The sequence below is a fragment of the Carlito syrichta genome, unplaced genomic scaffold, assembly GCF_000164805.1.
Source record: "Carlito syrichta isolate Samal-C Ts95f unplaced genomic scaffold, Tarsius_syrichta-2.0.1 Scaffold304259, whole genome shotgun sequence".
NCBI lineage: Eukaryota > Metazoa > Chordata > Mammalia > Primates > Tarsiidae > Carlito > Carlito syrichta.
Window position 1 is genome coordinate 233730 of NW_007248355.1, and position 20460 is coordinate 254189.

At 38.5% G+C, this 20460-nt stretch overlaps 1 protein-coding gene across 4 annotated transcripts in view; it reads left to right on the forward strand.

Annotated features, from left to right (window-relative positions):
- The window catches only part of VCAN (versican), a 110169-nt gene that overhangs the window by 25026 nt on the left and 64683 nt on the right, over nucleotides 1–20460 (forward strand). For all 4 annotated transcript variants that reach the window (XM_008059574.1, XM_008059571.1, XM_008059573.1 and 1 more), the window contains one exon: nucleotides 15193–15486. In XM_008059574.1, coding sequence (XP_008057765.1) covers nucleotides 15193–15486 — 294 coding nt within the window. The remainder of the gene's footprint in view (nucleotides 1–15192; nucleotides 15487–20460) is intronic.

Sequence of the window (20460 nt, forward strand, 5' to 3'; positions counted from 1 at the left end):
ACCAAATCAACAAAATTTAAGCCTTTTGGTTTTAGAATGTAAGAGTTGGAAGAGAGAAAGAAAAGTATCAGTGAAAATAGTAATTTAAGTACTGCCTGAAATTTGTGTCAGCAAAGTAACAAAGCTTTTGTTTGTTTCAGAGAAGAAACTTGACAGTTCTGGAGGATGTTCAGCATGTTTACAATAACATTGATCTTGACATTTGCCCTTCTTGTTTGTTGGCTCTTGGAGTAACTAACAGATCTTTGGACACTGCCCGTTTCTCTCTTGGCTTGAAATTGAATGAGGATAGAGGTTAAGGAGAAGTTTTATGACTGGTAATATAAGAGGAAGATCACAAGATCATTTTTGTAAGGGTTCTCTCACTCCTTCACCAAAGTATATGTCTTCCCTTTGAAGTCAAGACTATTGGCTAATCTGTGAATTGATAAAAATTCTTGTGGGAAGTTGACCACATAAAGTTACATCTGGTCTTTCTATTGCCACATTGGTAAAAGATTATTTGAAGGCGAGCCAAGATTCCTTATAAGAGTTGCTGCTAAATTCATGAGTTTAATAATTCCCACCTCTGGTTTATTGTATTTTGGGGAGGCAAGTGTGTGTTTGAGAGATGGTGGGGGCAGTCAAAATTAGAGATGGGGATGTGCTCAGAATGCATGTGATGAAATGTAGGAGTTGTGAGCCATGATGCAACTACTCTAAATCAGAAGCTGTATTTTCCAGATGGTCTAACAAAAAAGTCAATTAAGTATAAAATGAAACCTTATTCAAAAAGGCAATTAATTTTCTGGCTTAATTTAGTTATTTATGGTGAAAGATATTTGACAGATTTTTTTTCTCCTTTCTTGTTTTATAATGTCATATTTATCCTGACATGTGTTTCTCTATAAAATTTAAATAATTACACTACATTAAATCCTGCCAGTTTGAGGAGAAAAACTCAATCAAGTTCTTTTTATAAGCTGGTAAATGTCACAATTATGCATATCCAATGAATATTCAAGTCTATTTAAAGAAATAACCTAGTAAGTGTAAAAGAGCAGTCCCATTAGCTGTTTAAACTGACCAAGATTTCAGTATTAGCTTGTGTTCTTAGAAATGGTCTTGACGTTGTGATGGCTTATTAGACATGATTCAGTAATAGAACACTGTTATTAAGGAATTAATGGAATTAGGATTCTAAAATAAGAATCTAGAAATTAAGACCCATAAAATAATCCTTATTAAGAATTTTAATCTTTGTTTCCCAGCAAGGTAGATTTGGAAAATGTTGAGAGGGTTTTCAAGTAGAGTTGAGATAATTAAATGGTTCAGAAAAATTAGGTGAAGGCAAGGCAAGGCTGAGAAAGGACTCTTGAGAAGCAGTTTGATTTGTAATTAAAAGTAGGGAGAACCTCAACTGAGTCTCAGCTATGTCATTTGCTAGTTGTGAGATGCTGGGCAAAGCTTTTTCTCTCTAAGCTTCGGTTTCTTCTGTGAAATGGGAACATCATAACGCTTTTAAGTCATGGTATTGAGATTGGATGAGATAATGTGTGAAGCTTTTTGCTACAGTGTGAGGAACCAAGTAAGTACTTGATAAATACTAGCTCTGATTACAGAACTGATAGGTGGGCATAGGAGAGGATTTTTATCTTCACTGAATTCATAACAAGAAAAAATGAGTTAAAATTGCAACTAAATTATTTCCATAATTTAGATTCAAGGTAAGAAAAACTTTTCTGTCAGTGAACATTGTTAAATGTAGGAAAGAACCCCAAGGAGCTATAATATTTATTTCTTAAAAGTAGAATTAATCTGTGGTGTCGTGCGTGCCTGGCTCCATCAATGTCTGTCCGAGTCACGGAGCTTTGAAGGGTGAGAATAACTGGACCATGTCATGAAGAAAGGCCATTCTGAATGTGATAAATCACTTAATGCTCAAACATTACTGAATACTCAAAAATAACACTGTGGCAAAATGAGCATTTCTGTAGGGTATTTCCTTAATTGAGCAAAATACGCTTATACTCTGATTAGAATGCTGTCTTCCTGAATCAGGAATCATCTTACGTCTAACTCTTCACAGGAGGTCATGAACACACAGACTTACCCACTGGAGGATTTCAGTGTCTCTGAAAGTGCTTTGTGAGTTCAGGCATTTCTGTGCTGAAAACTGGCAGTTTACTAGGAAGAGTGTATGTCCAGCTGTCTATAGCAAGAAGTATTCCTAAATAAGACACAGAAGTGTATGTTGGACAGAATGGAGTACAATGCATATATTTCAGCTAAGAAAACCCCACTCAGTCTTTTAAGGAATTTTCAATTAAAAAAAATAAAATTAATAGATTGACTATTTATTTGTTTTCCTTATGGTAGCAGATACTTGTCAAAGAATAGTTTATTTTTAATTTTTTTTCTTGAGTCAGAGTCTTACTCTGCTGCCCAGGCTGGAGTGCAAGTGGCATGATCATGGCTCACTGCAGCCTCCAACTCCTGGGCTCAAGTGATCCTTCTGTGTTAGCTTTCTGAGTAACTGAGACCACAGGTGCATGTCACCACACCTGGCTAATTCTTTATTTATTTATAATTTTTTTGTAGAGATGAGGTCTGACTGTGCTACTCAGGCGGGTCTCAAACTCTTGGGCTCAAGCGATCCTCCTGCCTCAGTCTCCAAAGTGCTGGGATTATAGGCATAAGCCACTGTGCCTGGCCAGTTTCTTTTGTAAAGGCCTTTAATTCTCCCTGCAGATACATTAGAGGATGGGGGATGAGGTCAGACTGCTTCTTTCATGGTTGATGCACTAAGTTCCCTCACAGAGGAGTCAGTACTTCTGGCCTTGCCCCAAACCTGACAGATGATTGACTCAGAAACCCTGTGCCCTTCTGACATAGGCAACCTCCATCTCATCTTCCCTTGGCTCTTATTTCCTAGGAAGCCCTGCCCTTTGGCCTTTCCTTCCCTGCATTAACTACTACCCTACTGTCCAGCTCCCTGACCTTTGCACACACTTCCTATCACTTAGACAGGTCTGTGCTATGAATTCTCTCATGTCCTACCCCCTCCCTGCGACCTTGCTGAACTCTGTCACCTCTACTGTCTTTGAACCTTGAATGTGTGACTGCAGTTACCCTCCTGCAAATATTTGTCTACACTTCCTGCTCTTCTACTGGACTGTGGGTTCTAGGGTGAAAGGAACCATGCACATTCATTTTTGTATCCCCAGTATATCCTTGGCCCATCGCAGGCACTGCCTAGATGGAGGTGAAAAAATCAGTGAATTAATGAATTTGTGCATCCTCACCACAAGTGCCCACCCTGTTCCTCTTGCTGTACACATGCTTCTTGGAGAGTCTCACATGTCCTCCAGCTTCATTCATAGTCTACTCGCTTCCTGATTTCTCATTGTTTTAATTTCCTTATTAGTTTGTTTAATTTCATTTTTGTTCTCTTGCGTGTAGTCTGTAAACCAATGTCTTGTGGGATGAATAAGGCACAAAAGAACACTGACAACAAATATGTGAAAAACAAAGATGTTAATTTTGAGTTTTGCATGTCCAGACCCTCGAACTATCTCCTGGAATTCATCATATTTCTAGTTTATGAGTCATTTTTGTGTTTCATTTCCTTTTTTGTTGTTGTTTGTTTTTTTAGGTTGGGGTCTCACTCTTTCACCCAGGCTGGAGTACAGTGGCATGATCACGGATCACCACACCCTTGACCTCCTGGCTCAGGCCATCCTTCGGTCTCAGCCTCACAAGTATCCTCACAAGGACTACAGGCGCGGGCGACTACGCCCAGCTAATTTTTTTTATGTTTGTAAAGATGAGGTCTCCTTGTGTTGCCCAGCTGGTCTTGAACACTTGCGCTCAAGTGATCCTTCCACCTTGGTCTCCCAAAGTGCTGGGATTACAGGCAGAGGTACTGCACCTGGCTCATCTTTGCTTTTGATAGTCATAAAAAGTCCTTTTGGAGACCTGTCTTACAACCATCAAAGAAATTAAACACCACCTCCTGGAACGCCCCTACTCACCCTGTGTGTTGGTTTTTTTGTTGGCTTCTTCCACAAGCACATGCTCTGCCTGGTCTTCAAAGGTCCAAAGCCTGGTCTCCTATAGTCTGTCCTACCTTCATCCTCAGTGTCCAGAAGGACTCTACACGTGCATCTGGCCCCGAAGGCCCTGTGCTCCCTTCCACCTGCAGTTCTGCTGTCCTTTGGGGAACACTCACCCTGGTCTTTTCAACATCCTGGTCTTGCCTGTACTTGAAAATTGACTGCTTTTAGATTGTGTGTTCCTGCTGTTCTTTGCTGCTCCAGCTCACACTGAGATTTCTTGGATCTGAACTCTACTTTAGTAAAAAGTTCAGTTCCTTGGACTTTGACTTTTGTTTTTTGGTTTCTTTGTGTTCATCAAATATAACACATAAAATATTGGCTTTATTTCTGCAAAGCTATTGTAGCTTCAGTAGAGCAAAGACCATAACCCCTAAGTCTCTCCCGACCGCAGTCAAGGTCCTGTTCAGTCAGGGTCACAATAGAGACTCAAGAAATACTTGCTGTAATGACAGTGTTTCTCCAACCTCTGTCCCTTAGGAAACTACCTGCTACCACCACCTTTGCATTTCTATAACATTTGACAAAATGCTTTGCTTTGTTCACCAGATTTACTAAGGATCTATTTTTTTTCAACATTACTGAATTACCATGAGCTAATTTTTCTCTGAATTTCTCCTCTTAATTTCTTTTCTTTTCTTTTTTTTTTTGTGTGTGTGTCTTAGAAACCATTTCACGTAGCACTCACTAGAGATGGAAGCTGGCACGTGGGTGCCCTCTACCCCACCCTTCCCTGCTTCCCAAGAGATGGAAATCTTTTTTGGAAAATTCATCATTTGCAAATGGTGTCAAAACATGCTTCTCTTTCCCCCCAAAAAAAGAAAGGAAAGAAAGAAACCATTCCTTCCCAGAGGTGCTCCTTTTTGGCCTCTTACAGTGACTTGTCTTTCTTGCCTAACCACCCCTTCCCAGAGCAAGTTGTCCTCTCTGGGACTGCTTCTCTTTTACCTATAAAATAGGCAATGATTATAGGTTATTTTTTTTCTACTGCTTCCTGGTGTCAAGATCCAGGATAGCTCTGTCACCTTTACGACTTATCTAATGCCTCCATGTCATCCTTGTGCCTTTCCTAGAACCATAAATAACTCTTCCTTTTCGTTATCTTATAAGCTCCTTTAGATATGAAGAGCTAAAAATGTAGGTATACGCCTGAAAGCCATTAATGAGATCTTAGAGCAGGGCTTACTGGCTTTTTAGAGGTTTTGATCTGACCAAATTCAGATAGCAAATCTGGAAATTGTGTAATTTCTTCCCTATAGATTCTCAGGCTGCCTTGTAATCTTAATGGAGTATACACAATATATAATGTACAGAATACTTTACTGATGGGGTTTGTTTATGAATGAGGAATTTGTGTTCTTACTGTGCTTTTTTTTGGCTAGAAAGTCTGGTGTCAGCTGGAAGAGCTTCTGTGACACTGTGATTCATCAGGTGATTAAAACACTGATTCTGGATTTCAGAAACTTCCCACATTAGCTGAGGTTGGTGCTAGAAGTTGCTGGAGACTTTTTTTTTTACATAAAAAAAAAATTCCAATAGGTTTACTGGGTACAAATAGCTTTTGATTACATGGTTGCATTGTATAGTGGTGAAGAAGTCTGGGCTTTAAGTGTACCCCCCACACCCACCGACACATGGTACCTGATAGGTGATTTTTCGTCTCTCCATCTCTTCCCACCTTTCCTCTTCTGAGCCGCCAGTATTATATCAGTCTCTATATTTTCTTAGATACTTATTTTAGCTCCTACTTATAAATGAGAACATGTGGTGTTTGGTTTTCCGTTCCTGAGTTAGTTCACTTAGATGCTGGAAACTTCCTATCTATCCTCCGTAGAATTCACAGAATCACATGTCCTAGCCATAGTCGTGGCTTCCTAGATAGGCTTTGGAGAGCGACACACCTTGCTCAGAGTTGCTTTTGTTTACAGTGTTTGAATGGTCTACCCAAGAACTATCGTGGAAGGCTACTAGGCAGGCATGGTGACATCTCCTCTGGGAGCCAAAGTCCTTGTCTAGAACGTGGTGTCAGTAGATTGGCTTTCAGGAATAGGATATCTCTTGTAAGGTTGCTGTATTATTTAGCTTGGGCCTTATGAAATCCTTGCCAGGCTCTTTGAAAATAAAGCACCTCCTTATTGTACTTGAGAAACGTGGGGCACAGAGAGATTAAGTGATTGGCTATGCCTCTTTTTTCTGCAGTGAACTCACAGGGCCACCAAAGACTCCCCAGCAGAGTAGCGGGCTGTCTCCCAAGCCACGAAGATGGAAAGTGCCCTCTAGGCTTCCCCAAATCTCTGATTTGTCACATTTTTTAAAATAACAATTCTTATTTGGATAATGATTGTGTTACTGAATAGATTTATCATTTGCAAAAGGATTGAAATTGCTGGGTCAAATGGTAACTTTTTAACTTTTTGAGGAGATTCTAGAATACAACACAAAGGCATAGGTTCATGACCGAGAATGACAATATTTTATTAGGTATGAACACCAAAAGCATGAAATTTTTTTTAAAAATAGACAATGGGACTGCACCATTTTTATGTTCTCATCAGCAGTAGATTAGGGTTCTGATTCCTCACTGTCTCGTCAACACTTGCTGTTATCTGACCAACACCAGATGTAAGATGGTGTTTACCACCACCTTAGTGAGTATGAAGTAGTGTCTCTGTGGTTTGACTTGGTGTTTCTCTGGTGGCTAATAATGTTGAGTATGTTCTTGTGTGCTTGCTGGTCATAGGATGTTTGGCTGTTTTTAATTGGATTATTTGTCTTTTTATTATGAAGTTGTGGGCGCTCTTTTTATATTCTAAATACAAGTGCCTTTCCAGGGATACGATTACCAAATAGTTTCTCCCATTCTTTGAGTTGTCTTTTTACTTTCTTGAAAGTAAGAAAAGACCCTTTGTAGCACAAAAGTTTTTAATTTTGATGAAGTCCAATTTGTCTATTTAAAAAAAAAATTCATGCTTTTGGTGTTTATACCTAATAAAATATTGTCATTCTCGGTCATGAACCTATGACTTTGTGTTGTATTCTAAGGGTTTTACAAATTTTAATTCTTTTATTTTGATCCATTTTGAGTTACCTTTTTGTATATGGTATGAGGTAGGAGTCTGAAGTAATTATTTTGCATGTGGATAGTCATTTGTTCCAGAACCATTTGTCAAAGAGACAATTATTTCTCCATTTAATAGCATTGGTATTCTGTTGAAAATCAATTGACCATTGAGAGATGAGTTTATTTCTAGATTCTCAATTCTATTCCATTGAGCCCTATACCTGTCTTTATGCTAGTACGACATTGTCTTGATTACTGTTACTTTGTAGTACATTTTGAAATTAGACAGTGTGAAGGGCCTCCAAATGTATTCTTTTTTTTTCAAAATTATTTTTAGATGTTCTGGGTTTCTTAATTTCTATATGAATTTTGGAATTAGCTTGTCAGTTTCTACAAGAGGCCAGCTAAGATTCTAATAGAGACTGCATTGAATTTCTAGATCCATTGGGATGTATTGCTGTCATTGCAATATTCTTCTGATCCGTGGTGAGGCTAGGATGCCTTTCTGATTTTTAGATATTCTTTGATTGCACTTAACAGTATTTTTGTAGTTTTCAGAGTATATGTTCCATAGTTCTTTTGCTAAATTTATTCCTAAAATTTTATTCTTTTTATGCAAATGTAAATGGAATTTTCTTAATTTCTTTCATTTCAAATTATTTATTTATTTAATAGTTTTAAGGGGTACAAATAGTTTTTGGTTACATGGTTGCATCATATAGAGGTGAAGAAGTTTGGGCTTTAAGTATACCCACTACCCCCACCTGTGCACATTGTACTTAATAGGTGATTTTTTTCCCTCCACCCCTTAATTTATTTTTCTTATTGCTTGTTGCAAGTGTATAGAAGTGCAATTGGTTTTTATATATTGGCCTTGTGTCCTGCAACTTTGCTGAACTAGTGTATTAGTGCTAATTGTTTTTCAGTGGATTCCTTAGGCTTTTTTTCCTATAGTCTCTTTCATTTTATAATCTTACCTTACAGAAGTAGAACTGTCTTAACATAAACTCCTTGGAGCATGTAACAGTCATTTGCTTTGAGGTTTTGATGTCCAGGTCTCCTGGAGCTCTGAATCAAAAGAGCTTCTTTGGAATACAGTGGCCATTTACCTCCCAGCCGTGAAAGGCCAAAAAAACCAAAGCTAGGCTGATCCTCTGTGTTGACCTGAGGTCATACTGTGTCTGTCAGACCAAATAACATGCTCACTCTCTTGTATATTTTGAAGACTCAGAAACCCAGAAATTTTTAGAACCTCTTTCTCACTCTAATTAAATTCTATTGCTCTGTCAATAGGAAAGAATGAGTTCAGACATCCCAAAAACCATAAAAATGTTTAAATTTTTGTGGGAGTTTTCTGTATCTTTAAATTGACATATGGGAGATCTTGTATAATAACACATTTACCAATACATGGGTTCATTTTCATATGAATATAATCTGATTTAGAGAATGTTACCTATCATAGCAGACCAACAATAATACTCTAGTAATTAATTAAAGGTTAAACTTTGAAAAGCCCAAAGTCTATGCTTTCAGCCACATTGTGCTTCTACTTCAGCCTAATACAAATGAGAAAGTTGGAAGGTGCCCACCTAACTTTCTAGTCTCATTACTCCTAAATGGGAAACATTGCCAGCCTAACACTAACTCTGGGCTCTGAAGTGAAGTGAAGTGATTTTGGCAGCTCTGGAGTTTTCTTGTCACTGCTGATAGAAGATTGGCCTTTGTGCAGGTTAAGGGATCTAATCTTAGGAGAAATTGACATGCTTTTAAGTTACCTACAAATATTGGCCCTTAGAAGGTTATAACACAATATATGTTAGCTGTTAGCCAGATATATATAGCAGATGGATTTTGTGATTCAGGGGATAATGAGCATTAGTCTTCACTGATTTTATCTTAGGTATATAGATACAGGTGAAAACGAGAGAAAGAGAGAGAGAGGGAGAGAGAGAGAGAGAGAGAGAGAGAGAGAGAGAGAGAGAGAGAGAAAGAAAGAAAGAGAAAGAAACCTTCCTTGAAAAAACTTAAAAGTCTAACACTTCAAAGCTAATCATGTTGAAGTGTCACCTTGATACTAGATATATTTTGTAAGTGGTTTTTTTTTTTGGACTGGTATTTAGAAGCCCATTTCAAGGAACTCCTTCCAGCATACTAACCTCACCTGTTTTTGCATACATTTCTTACTTATATACCACTTTGGTTCAAATAGCAAGAAAATGTAAAAATATATACAAACCTTAAACTTTAATAAAACCAAACAATTAGGGAGTTCTGTTCCCAACTGGACAAAGATAATTATAAATTAGTTTATAAGAACTGATTTTCAGACCTAATAGTCTGGTGTAGTAAGGTTATGGGCACAGATGAATGGAAGAAACATAAATATTTATCCCATTACCCAGCATATATGCTCAGCTAGAAAACTGTGGCAATATCTCACCTTTAACTGCCATAGGGAGCAGCCATCTGCGGCAGTCTAAGACCAAATTATACCGTTACCTGTGGTTAAGCTCTCTTTTTACCTTAGTGATTGCAGAAACCATCAGTGGAAGAGAAAGAGCCTGTCCTAGCTTTTCTCTACACTCAGTCTCTTTAGTAATCTTGCTGAGTGATTCCTGGGTTTAACTCTAGCTTTTGGACTCTGCAGGTCACTTCTAGTGTTTTGAATTTTTCCATGTAGCAATCAGAAAAAAACAGCCCTGGTCTACTTTCCAGAGAGTCATAGAGCAGTTAGTGGTCAGATTAAAGTATTTTTCCCGTTAATATTTCTGATGTTAATTCCCATGATTAAGATGAGTTTAGGTTGTAGGAATGTCATCAGATTAAAATCTCACCAACAGGGTCTTCCAGTTTCTCCTAGGGCATCCCTGAAAGGTTGAAATCATAGGAGTAATTCAAAGGCACAAGCATTTAACATGAAGTTTTGGAAAAATATGGCTTAAGATGCTGCATATGTTTTCCATATGAATCTGAAAACTATCCCATGGATGAAATTCTCTGTGCTACATTATATTTTCTATGTGCACTAATCTGAATATATGCAAACATTTCGATGAATTCTTGCCTATAACAACTTGACTTGACATCTTAAGTAATGCATCAGTTTGTCTGCATAAAATATTTTTTTTATTTCCTGACATTTTATTTCATGTCTTTAATTATGGAAAAATAAAATATTTCCTAACAGGTAGGTAACTTTTAGAAACATGTTCCAAATCTGTGCTCTAGTTACACCTCGAAGAGTCCTGTCAATGTAGCTGCTTTGATGAAGCTAATCCTGGAACTTCCTAGTAAGCTTCTTGTCAAACTGTCAAAAAGATGCTTGTTTTCCAGGAGGGCAGCTATGCAGCAAATCTAAAAATACATCCTATTGTTTGGGTATACATATGTAGAAGTTGGGACAACACCCTTTTCCTATGTTAATAAAGTGAGCACTTTCAGGAGACTGAGTTTCCTTCTCTAACTCTGAAGGTGGTACTGTTGTAAACACTCAGAAAGAGTTTTGATTATTCACATCAGATACAGAAGGTCTTTAAGATATCCCTTCAGGGAAGCACTTACACAGCTGGGCCCACTCAGTTGGGTTGAGAGACAGCAACCAAATGCATGTAGTGAGCTGCTTTGCCCAATTTTCATGTTTGTTGGGACCAGGGGCTCTCTCTTTTGCCTGTCTCTTTGCTTCCTGATTTGGCTTTGTCTCTGGACTGTAGACTTTCTCTTTGGATATATCCTCATATGACCCTACATTTTTGGATCAAGCCTGGATGTGCATTGCTGTTCCCAGCCTGGACTTCATTTCTGTCATTCCATTCCATTGTGCTGTGGTTTAGAACATCTACTTTGACTTATAAGTAATTCTTGACTATGGATTTAAAAAGTGAACATGGATCAACAGAAACTTTGAACATGTTAACATCTTGAGTGCTTTTCTCAGTGTAAGAGTGGTCAGTGTTCAGCCTAGAATCTGCATTTTTCTGTGGGGTATGAGGTTGAAAGACTCACGTAGGGAATTCTTTGTTGAGGAAGACTGCTGCTTTGATTCACTGCTGTACCTCGGTTTACTCTTTTGCAAAATGAACTTTTTTTTTGAGAAATGACCTCTTTCTGGGTTTGGCTTCAACTGCTGTCCTGGATATTCTGTTAGAGTTCCTGCTCTGCCCTGGTCCCCTTTAGCCGACTTATGGTCTTGATACAACCCTGGGAGGTGATTGGTTTTGTAGACACTTTGCTTCAAGCTCTCCTGCTTTGACTCTGCTTGGTTACATGGTCCACTCATTCTGCTGCTACCTTGAGCAGGTTGGCACATACCGGAAACCTGATATTAAGTTATGTGTGTCATCGATCAACTGAAATTCCTTTTGGTGGAAACATATGTCTCTAGAGAAATGTTTTCCAAGTAATTACATGAAAGACCCATGTGCAGAGATCTTGGCCTTAGTGATAGGAGGTCAATACATGGGACAGAAGATTGAATAGTTCATGATTCACACTTGGTATAGATTAGGTATTTGCTGCAAGAGATTAAAGGCCCACTCAGTGAGTCCCATAGTGTAGAAGCTTCCCTATATCGTTAAATTTTGAGAAAATATTCAGACTAAACCATGACTCAGGAGGAAGGCCTAGATAATTTTTTTTTTGGAACAAAATTAAAGTAAATGTTTTCATTTTCTTTTTCTCTTTATTCTGAAATAAAATGATAATTGACACACATATAATAACTGACCACACATCGACTTAATAAATTAATTCTTTCAATCTTCACTTTAAATTTAACTCAATTGATTCCAGTTAAATCTTCCTTTTTTCATGAGTTACAAGAAACCCAATGGTAATGACTTTTTCAATATGTTTTTAAAGCTTTTTATTTTCAGTATTTGAAAGTTCCTATGCATGACTGAAAAGGACAAGCTGGGTGTGGTGGAGTATGCCTGTAGTCCCAGCTATTTGGGAGGCTGAGGAAGGAGTATCACTTGAGTACAGAAGTTCAAGGCTGTAGTGCATTATGATTGTCCTGACTAGCCCCTGCACTTCAACCTGGGCAGTATAGACAGAGCCCACTTTTTTTTTAATTAGAAAGAAAGAAAAAGTGGTGATCTTGATACTCACTATAGTGATACTCACTATTCGATGGGTATCAAACAGACAAGTGAAACTTGTATACTCCAAACAAGTGAATCAAATAATTGATACTTTGATATAAAGTCAAATTCAACAGGAGTTTCTACATGAGAAGTTATATAACTAGGTCTGAATTGACTTAGTAATAAGGAAATTCTCTTCATAACTGGCCAGCACCTACCACAAATTATGTTTGTGTCTACAACTGGGGAATAGTTACCTGTGACATCATGCTGTCTTTTTCTTTGTTGGCCTTTGGGTCTGGTCTCACTTGGAGAAGTTGGTGCTCCCTGACATATAGACTGTGGTGCTGTTGTAAAAGTGCAGTTTTACTCAATTAGTGATACTTTCTTGCCCCGCTATGGTGGGTTGTTTCACGGTTGTGACTTTCGAGGAGCAGGAGTTTTGCCTCAGAGTTTTGCATCTCAGGAGAAGCAGAAAACAAAGGCCGAGAAACTTATATTGCAGCTGTCATCACGCACCCGAGTGTCCTACCTTGGAGAGACAGCGTCAGCTGGCCACCCTCTTCACATTCCAGTTCCTTGGGGATAGGAGACTGCCCTGGGAGGCACAATTCTCTCTGCTGGTCTCCATGTTATTTGAACCAGTCCGTAGCTGAGAGGAGAGGCTGTGCTGGCTGCTGTCCATGCAGAACTTTACAATGGGGAGGATGGAATACAAGAAAAAGAGCACTTCATCTCTTCCCAGGAAGTTGAGTTGTCATTTATTACACAACAGGATTGAACACATGAGGCTGGGTGTGGTGGCTCATGCCTGTAATCCCAGCACTTTAGGGGGCTGAGGTGAGAGGATTGCCTGAGCCCAAGGGTTCCAAACCAGCCTGGGCAACTTGGCAAGACCTCATCTCTACAATAAATAAAAAAATTTAAAGCATGTGCCTGTGATTTTAGTTGCTTGGAAGGTTGAGGTTGAGGTGGGAGGATCGCCTGAATCCAGCAGGTCGTGGCTGCGGTAGCCGTGAGCATGCCACTGCACTCCGGTCTGGGTGACAGAGTGAGACTCCAACTCAAAAACACAAAAATAAAAACAAAAACAAAAAACCCCAAAACAACAACAAGAACAAAAACACACTATGTAACTGGCACCTTGACCCTTCTGACTTTAAATGCTTTAGTAGAGGAGGCATGGTGGGATTTGGGAAAGGAATTTGTTCTTAGGTGTTTTCTGGATTTGAGATTATGGTTCTTTTCCAGACTAGACGATCAAGGCTGAACACTTGTTTTGACCTCTACCATTTCTGTCAGCCAGGTAGAAGCCATCTTTCTTTCTCTTCCTCAAATAGCTCTTCTTGTAATTTGGCCTCATTTCTTTAGTAGCAGTTTTGGATATCTAGTGAGAAAAGCTGATGTGTGGTCTTTGGCCGTTTCTCCCATGACTGAATTTTCTTGTTTTATAAAACTATCCCACATTTGGTGAGTGTAATGGTGCTGTTCGTTTTACACAGTTGCTTGTTACATCTGGACTTAGGCAGAGATCTGAGACCCGAGAGACCCTCGCATCCCAGTGTTCTAATGTATTGCGGAATCAGAGGCCGGTCTCCATGATGGGAATGGGCCGTGGCTGCTACACTAATGGGCCATCCATATTTCAACATTCTCCCTGTCTTTTTTTTTATTCCCTCTCCTGCCAACTGTGTTTGCTTAGCTGTTCTATTCTCCCTCTGTTAGTCACTTGTGCTCATATGTGAAAAGCATCATTTCATCTGAATTGAATTTCTTTCGGCAAATTATGTCAGGTATCCAAGTAAAATTCCAATTGAGCAACTCAGAAATTTCCAGAATATTTTCTTGTAACATGTTAAATGACAATGAATATACTCTCCGCTATGGACCTGGTAATAAGAAAAATAAATAAATGTACAGTCTTTCCTTGTTAATCAGTCACAGACATAAACATTTCTTTCTTTTTTTTTTTTTTTTTGAGTTGGAGTCTCACTCTGTCGCCCAGACTGGAGTGCAGTGGCCGCTCCCGGCCACCGCAGCCTCGCCCTGCTGGGCTCCGGTGATCCTTCCACTTCAGCCTTCTAAGTAGCCGGAATTACAGGCATGCGCTACCACGCCCGGCTGATTTTTTAATTTATTGTAGAGATGAAGTTTCGCCAAGTTGCCCAGGCGGGTCTCGAACCCGCGGGCTCAGGCAATCCACTCACCTCAGCCTCCCAAAGGCGCAGGATTACAGGCTGACCACCGAGCCCGGCTGACATAAACATTTCTTGAACCTCGCTAGAGTCCCCCTTGCAAAACCATCTCAGCAGCTCCACACCCAAATATGAAGGAGGGAAGTAGAATTCTGTCCTGCTCCTGTCCTTTCTTTTGTCAAATTCCTGGAGGTTTCCTTATGGATTTGTCTGATTTAATGGAATTTAATCTATCTTGGTGGTGGTGGTGGTGATAAGGAGGTGTTAATAAGGAGGAGGGTCAGGGGTCAGGGAATTATGATTTGATTTTAGGATAAGCAATGTGGGTAGCCTTGGTGGCAGCTCTGTCCAACTTCCCCTTCCAGCATGCAATGTTCATAAGTACATGGCAGGCTTTTCCTTAAAGATAAAAGTCCCTTACCGGTCCATAATCCAAAGCATCCTTTGGAAAGATTTGTTTACTTTGAAGGATTTATTGTAAATGTTGATTATCAAATGACTGCTTCTGTGGCCTATGTACACACACACACACACACACACACACACACACACACACACACACACAGTGAAATTTCCTGGTACGTGTTATTATTACCTATTAATTATAACAAGGTTAAGTGACCATTATGCTTTGTGCTTGAAGGTATCTGCTACCTTGCCATGAAAAAGCATCACCTGCTCCCCACAAGCCCCCTAGATTTATCTAAATAGGAAACAATGAATTGTAAAACTGAGGCCCTTTCTCCCTCTTCTTCCAGGCGACGTGTTCCACATCACCGCTCCCCACAAGTTCACCTTTGAGGAGGCTGCAGAGGCATGTGGGGACCAGGAAGCCAGGCTGGCCACGGTGGGAGAACTGCATGCTGCTTGGAGGAACGGCTTTGACCAATGCGATTACGGGTGGCTGCTGGATGCCAGCGTGCGCCACCCTGTGACTGTGGCCAGGGCACAGTGTGGAGGTGGTCTCCTTGGGGTGAGAACCCTGTATCGTTATGAGAACCAGACATGCTTCCCTCCCCCTGATAGCAGATTTGATGCCTACTGCTATAAACGTAAGTGTTTGGCGTCTCTTTAAGAATTACAGCTTAAAAAGCAGTACCTGGAAGGCATGCATTGGTGTTCAGCTAGTCATTGGCATGCATTCTGTGTCTTGCTATATGTGCACATGGGGTGGAAGCAGTTCAGGGATTTTCCAGAGCAAGCACAGTGAGCAGTAGCAATGTGACTAAACCTGCAGGAAGTGGGACAAGCGGATTTTTAGAGGGGATGAGGAAGCAGCAAGTTAAGTTCTTGGCTGTGCCTGGTTGTGCCCAGAGTCACAGAACACTTTTCTGAGTAGTTATTGTATATGAATTGCTGTCCTTGCATGCCAATCAATTGTTGGTGCTGTAATGCAGAGGCCAACCGGGCTGAGGGAAGTCCTTGAATCCTGTTTATTTTGTTTTTGTTTCCTATCACTCTTTCTTTGAGATGGTGGGGAATTTAAATTTCAGCATTTGCAGGTGAGTACTTGGAGCACACAGGGATACTCATAATATTCAATTAATACCTAAAAATGAGACATGCTATAAATAAGAATCTCCATATATTTCATTTTATTTCAAATAATGTAAATATGTGCTTTCTACTGATTAATTATATAGTCTATTAAGAGACAATAGATGTCCTTTACAGCATGGAGCATAAATAGACTATCTTCAGTTAGGGTTACTACTTCAAATTAGTTTTAAATGACATTTCACAACATTTCTGATATAATTATTTTAATTTTTCAGATGTCTTTAAATTATCTTAGCAATAATAGTCACATATAGTATAATTGTAAAATGTATAATTAAGCAAGTCATCTAGAGTCTTGTTATAGTGTTTACTGTAGAGCCTGTTCTGTGTTAGCTAAACAAAGATTTCCCAGAAGTTTTGGTGACCTTGGGTATATACAAGACAGAGTCAAGGTATATCAGACTAAGTTTCCAATGTGTCTTGTAATAGCAGTATGTAGCTAACCTTAGTAGAAACTATACTGGCTTATTATACAACTGGTTTTTAAAGTAAAATACATTGGCATTTTAATCAACAAAAAAGATACAGAACTGTGAAGTCGAAGTGGCCAATGGAGCAGACGTTAGTGCCGCAGAAAAGGTTGGTTTCATATACTTCTCTCTCCCATGTGTTATGTCCGTATTAGCTTGGCACATGCTAGCTGGTCCTCAAAAAAAAATACTAGCTTTTGTGTTCAGGTCCTGAAACAACAGAAAACATCTTCCTTAATCATTTTCAGGGCAACAAACAACAATCACAAAAACCTCCTTCTCCGCGAAAGTAGACTGACGTGCATTTCTGTAAGCCGCATTCGTTCAACAGAGGTGTTCAGGTAGTCCAGGCTTTACATTAAGTGACTTCGATGTTTCTGGAACAGAATCTGATGGTCGTGTGGAGGACGGACCTGGAGAGCTGAGATGAGAGAAGGGGGCTTCCCCAGCCTGCCCGCCCTACTCGACCATATTTTCTTGTTTTATAAGACTGGCATTAGGAAACTTATAAACAACATTATTTTTTAAATCTCTGAGGGTAAAATTTAACTCAAAGACTGCCTATAGCCACAAAGATTGTTAGAGAATTTAACTGTTGTGTTTTAAATTTCTTATTTAAACAAATTCAAAGGAATGTGTGAAAGGATGAGGCTCTTAGATTCAAATAGAAAAACCACTGACTAAAAATCTACATAAAACCAAAAAAGATTTGAAGGTTTATGTTCATTTTTTAAAATTTCTAATTCATTCAAATGTGTATGACTTAGAAATATAATGAATTCATATTTTGGTTTTTTTTGTTACCTCTTAAGCTAGTGGCTAGATTCTTATTTATTTCTTTCCTACCCAATACCTTATTATATTCCACATTTATTCAGCACATAAAAAGTAAAAATGTTTAGCTAGTACATACAAGTTTTTCTTAAATTGCACATATTGCCAACAACTTTCCCAAGTTTATAACTCATTTTTTCATGAATTCTTTTAATATATATTTTTAAAGAATTTGAAAAATATTTTCAAGATGACAACTGATGTTCAGTTTTCCAACATAGTCAAGTCATGACTGAATTCTGTAAAGTCTGTATGCGTCATGGCTTCAGCTGCAGTTCTGAAGGGATTTTAGAGGTGTACTGCTGATCAGTTAAATCGAGGAATTTAGAAATACAACCATATTCTTCTTGTTTGCATTTACCAAATTAGAAAATGTTTTTTAAGTCACTTGGTGAATGAACAATGCCAAATCTTGCTTTGCTTTAATTCCCCTTTCCTCGTAACGTCACAGACTGGTATATTCACCATGGCTGATAAACGATATAATTAGACTTTATTTTTGTCCAATAGATTTGAAGAACAGGTAAACTAATGTCTGTGAAATAAAGATTTCCTGTGTATTTTTCCTTGATTGAACTCTGTGCACTATTCACTTTTCTTTGATCTCAGAGTGAAGTAAGTTCTGTGAAAGAGTTATGCAGGGCTTTGAAAGATCGTTTCATACATCCCTAAATTTAAGGGAACCAGAACCATTGAGGGCTCATGCTAATATTTCACTGAATATTATTAATGATCTTCAGGAGAGACAGATGAAGCTTGTTTCCTGAAAAACCCATTCTAATATTCTGTAGTCATCACTTTTAGATAATTTTTTTAATTATCCAAATATATTGCATTAAGATATGAACCCATGCTTCCTTTTTACAGTTAGAGAGCAAAATCTAAATAACAGTCATTTCTATGATTAGATATAGTTATTTATTTGTCCCTCAGCATCTTCTCCAACTGAAACATTTTTTTTTTGTTCTGAAATTTCAGTCTCTAAACTTCAAATCACGGATGTGATCTTACTCTGAAGTTCCCTTGTTTTTCACATCCCTCTGATTAAGTTTGGAACTCAAAACAGTGGTCTAGAGAAAGCTGAATTGGTTCCCACCACTTCCTGTGCTAACCCTATGGACTTGTTCCCTTTTAGAATTGGCCTGCCCTTCTAACCTGTGGTGAGCTCATTATCTTTTTTTTGTGCCCTAGTTCATAATCTGACCATATGTGCCAAAACTAATCCTTCCCTAATTGGTATTTTAAAAATGCTTCCTGTTTATTGAGTTTGAATCTCTTAGCATTCCATCACTCACAAAACTTTCAAAAGGTAGTTTGAATTCACATTCCATTTTTCCAGTCTTTACACTTTTCCCAGAAATGCTCAGACTTAGTTATGTGTAGCAAATTCAATAGAAGAACCAAGCTGAAAATAGTCATTTCTCTCTAGTGTAGACAGGACGGGTATGAGTTAAATCGACTATCATGCTGCCAATAGGAGTTTTATGTTTTATTAGGAAAATCTGCCTCATGTCTCCCAGCAGACACACAGAGGAGATAGTCCATAGAACGAAATGCTATCAGCACCATGATGTGAGACATCTGTGAGCAGACAGCTGCAGAGACCGGGAGGGGACTTTTGTGGGAAAGAAGTTCACTGATTTCTGTTGGCTTCCTCAGTAATAATGAAACTGGAGGAACACTGGTAGTTTTCCAAAACCAAAACTTCTCCTTCTACCTTCTGGAAGGATACTTTCAGAATAATCTGGAGTTGTGTTTTTACCTTTATAATAGTCATCCTTATGACTTTCATCATATGAAAGATTTTTATGCTTAAGATATCCCTTAGATTTTGTGCTTTTTAAAGTTATTTCTTTTTTTGGAAATGGCTGAAACAAATTGCACAGATGATCAGATAGGCTGACTTGTGATCGAAATCAGCTGTTAAGTTATTGAAAAGCCACACGACCCCAAAAGGAAGTTGAGGTTTTCTATTCCAAGTAGTAGAATTAATTAACTCAATTATGAGCAAACTTTTCTTAACAGGGCTCTAAAATTACTGAAAACCCTTGTTTTTGAAGACAAAATCACACAAATACTGGCTTTGCAGAGCAGATTCTGAGACAGTGCTGTGATTTTACCATGTAGTGGGACTAGAGAAAGGCAGCAGCAGACACTACAGTGGTAATGGACAATGAAATACAGCTATTTAGTTTTCAAAATATGAGTTCACTTTTGAAACACTGTACAGATGTTTTCATTGTACAGAGTTGGGTCGAAACACGGAAGACCCGATTCCCAGATCCCATGTTTGGCCCTCATGCAAGAGAGCCTCTTTTCAAATTAATTTCAACAGCCATGGAAATACTCAGAGGGAAAAGGTAAATTTAGCTTTTTTTGGTTATTATTAATAATAATCTGATCAAATTTTCTCTTATATGCAGTTTTTCTAAGTATTTATATTATATTTCCATGGGAACTTTTTCTGTACATTTTTAAAAACTGTTTCCCCAAAGAATACACTTATAAGACAAACATGAAATTTGGCAGTTAAATGAAGTCATGGTTATGGAATTTCAGAGGATAGAGAATTGAATTAAAAGAAAATAGTCAACTGCATTTTGGGTCTTTAAGTTGTTCATGTCAATCAAAATAGACCAACGCTTCTTCCAGGAAATGAAGAGAAAAAAGTTATTAAATATTCCTATAAAGACTCTTAGTTTTGTTTTAATATAAAAAGATAAGTAATGACAGCCCTTAAAGAATATTTAAATGTAACATACTGGAAATAGCCATCAAGTTTTCATCATAAAATCTATGAAGTTGGCCTTGACAATGGTCTGGGGAGTGACCACGGCTAATAACAGCTCATGCCAGACAAAAATTGAAGAACCTATTACAGCCCTAGTCTGATTTACAACAAAATCACATCGTTTTATGATTAAGTTTTGATAGAGCAGATGGAGCTAAAAATTTCCAGTTTTGTTTTGAGGGCTTCTGTTTGGGGATTATTAAAAGTAAGAATCAAGGCTTTGTAGATTCAGCAGATGCACCAACTCTACAAGGGTGGGCTGGCACGACCCACATCGCTTGCTTTAAGTCACAAAACGACTGCTGGTTTCCTCAGAGCAGCTCTTTCGAGTTCAGTGAACAATTACTTTTTGACTCTCAAAAATACTCATT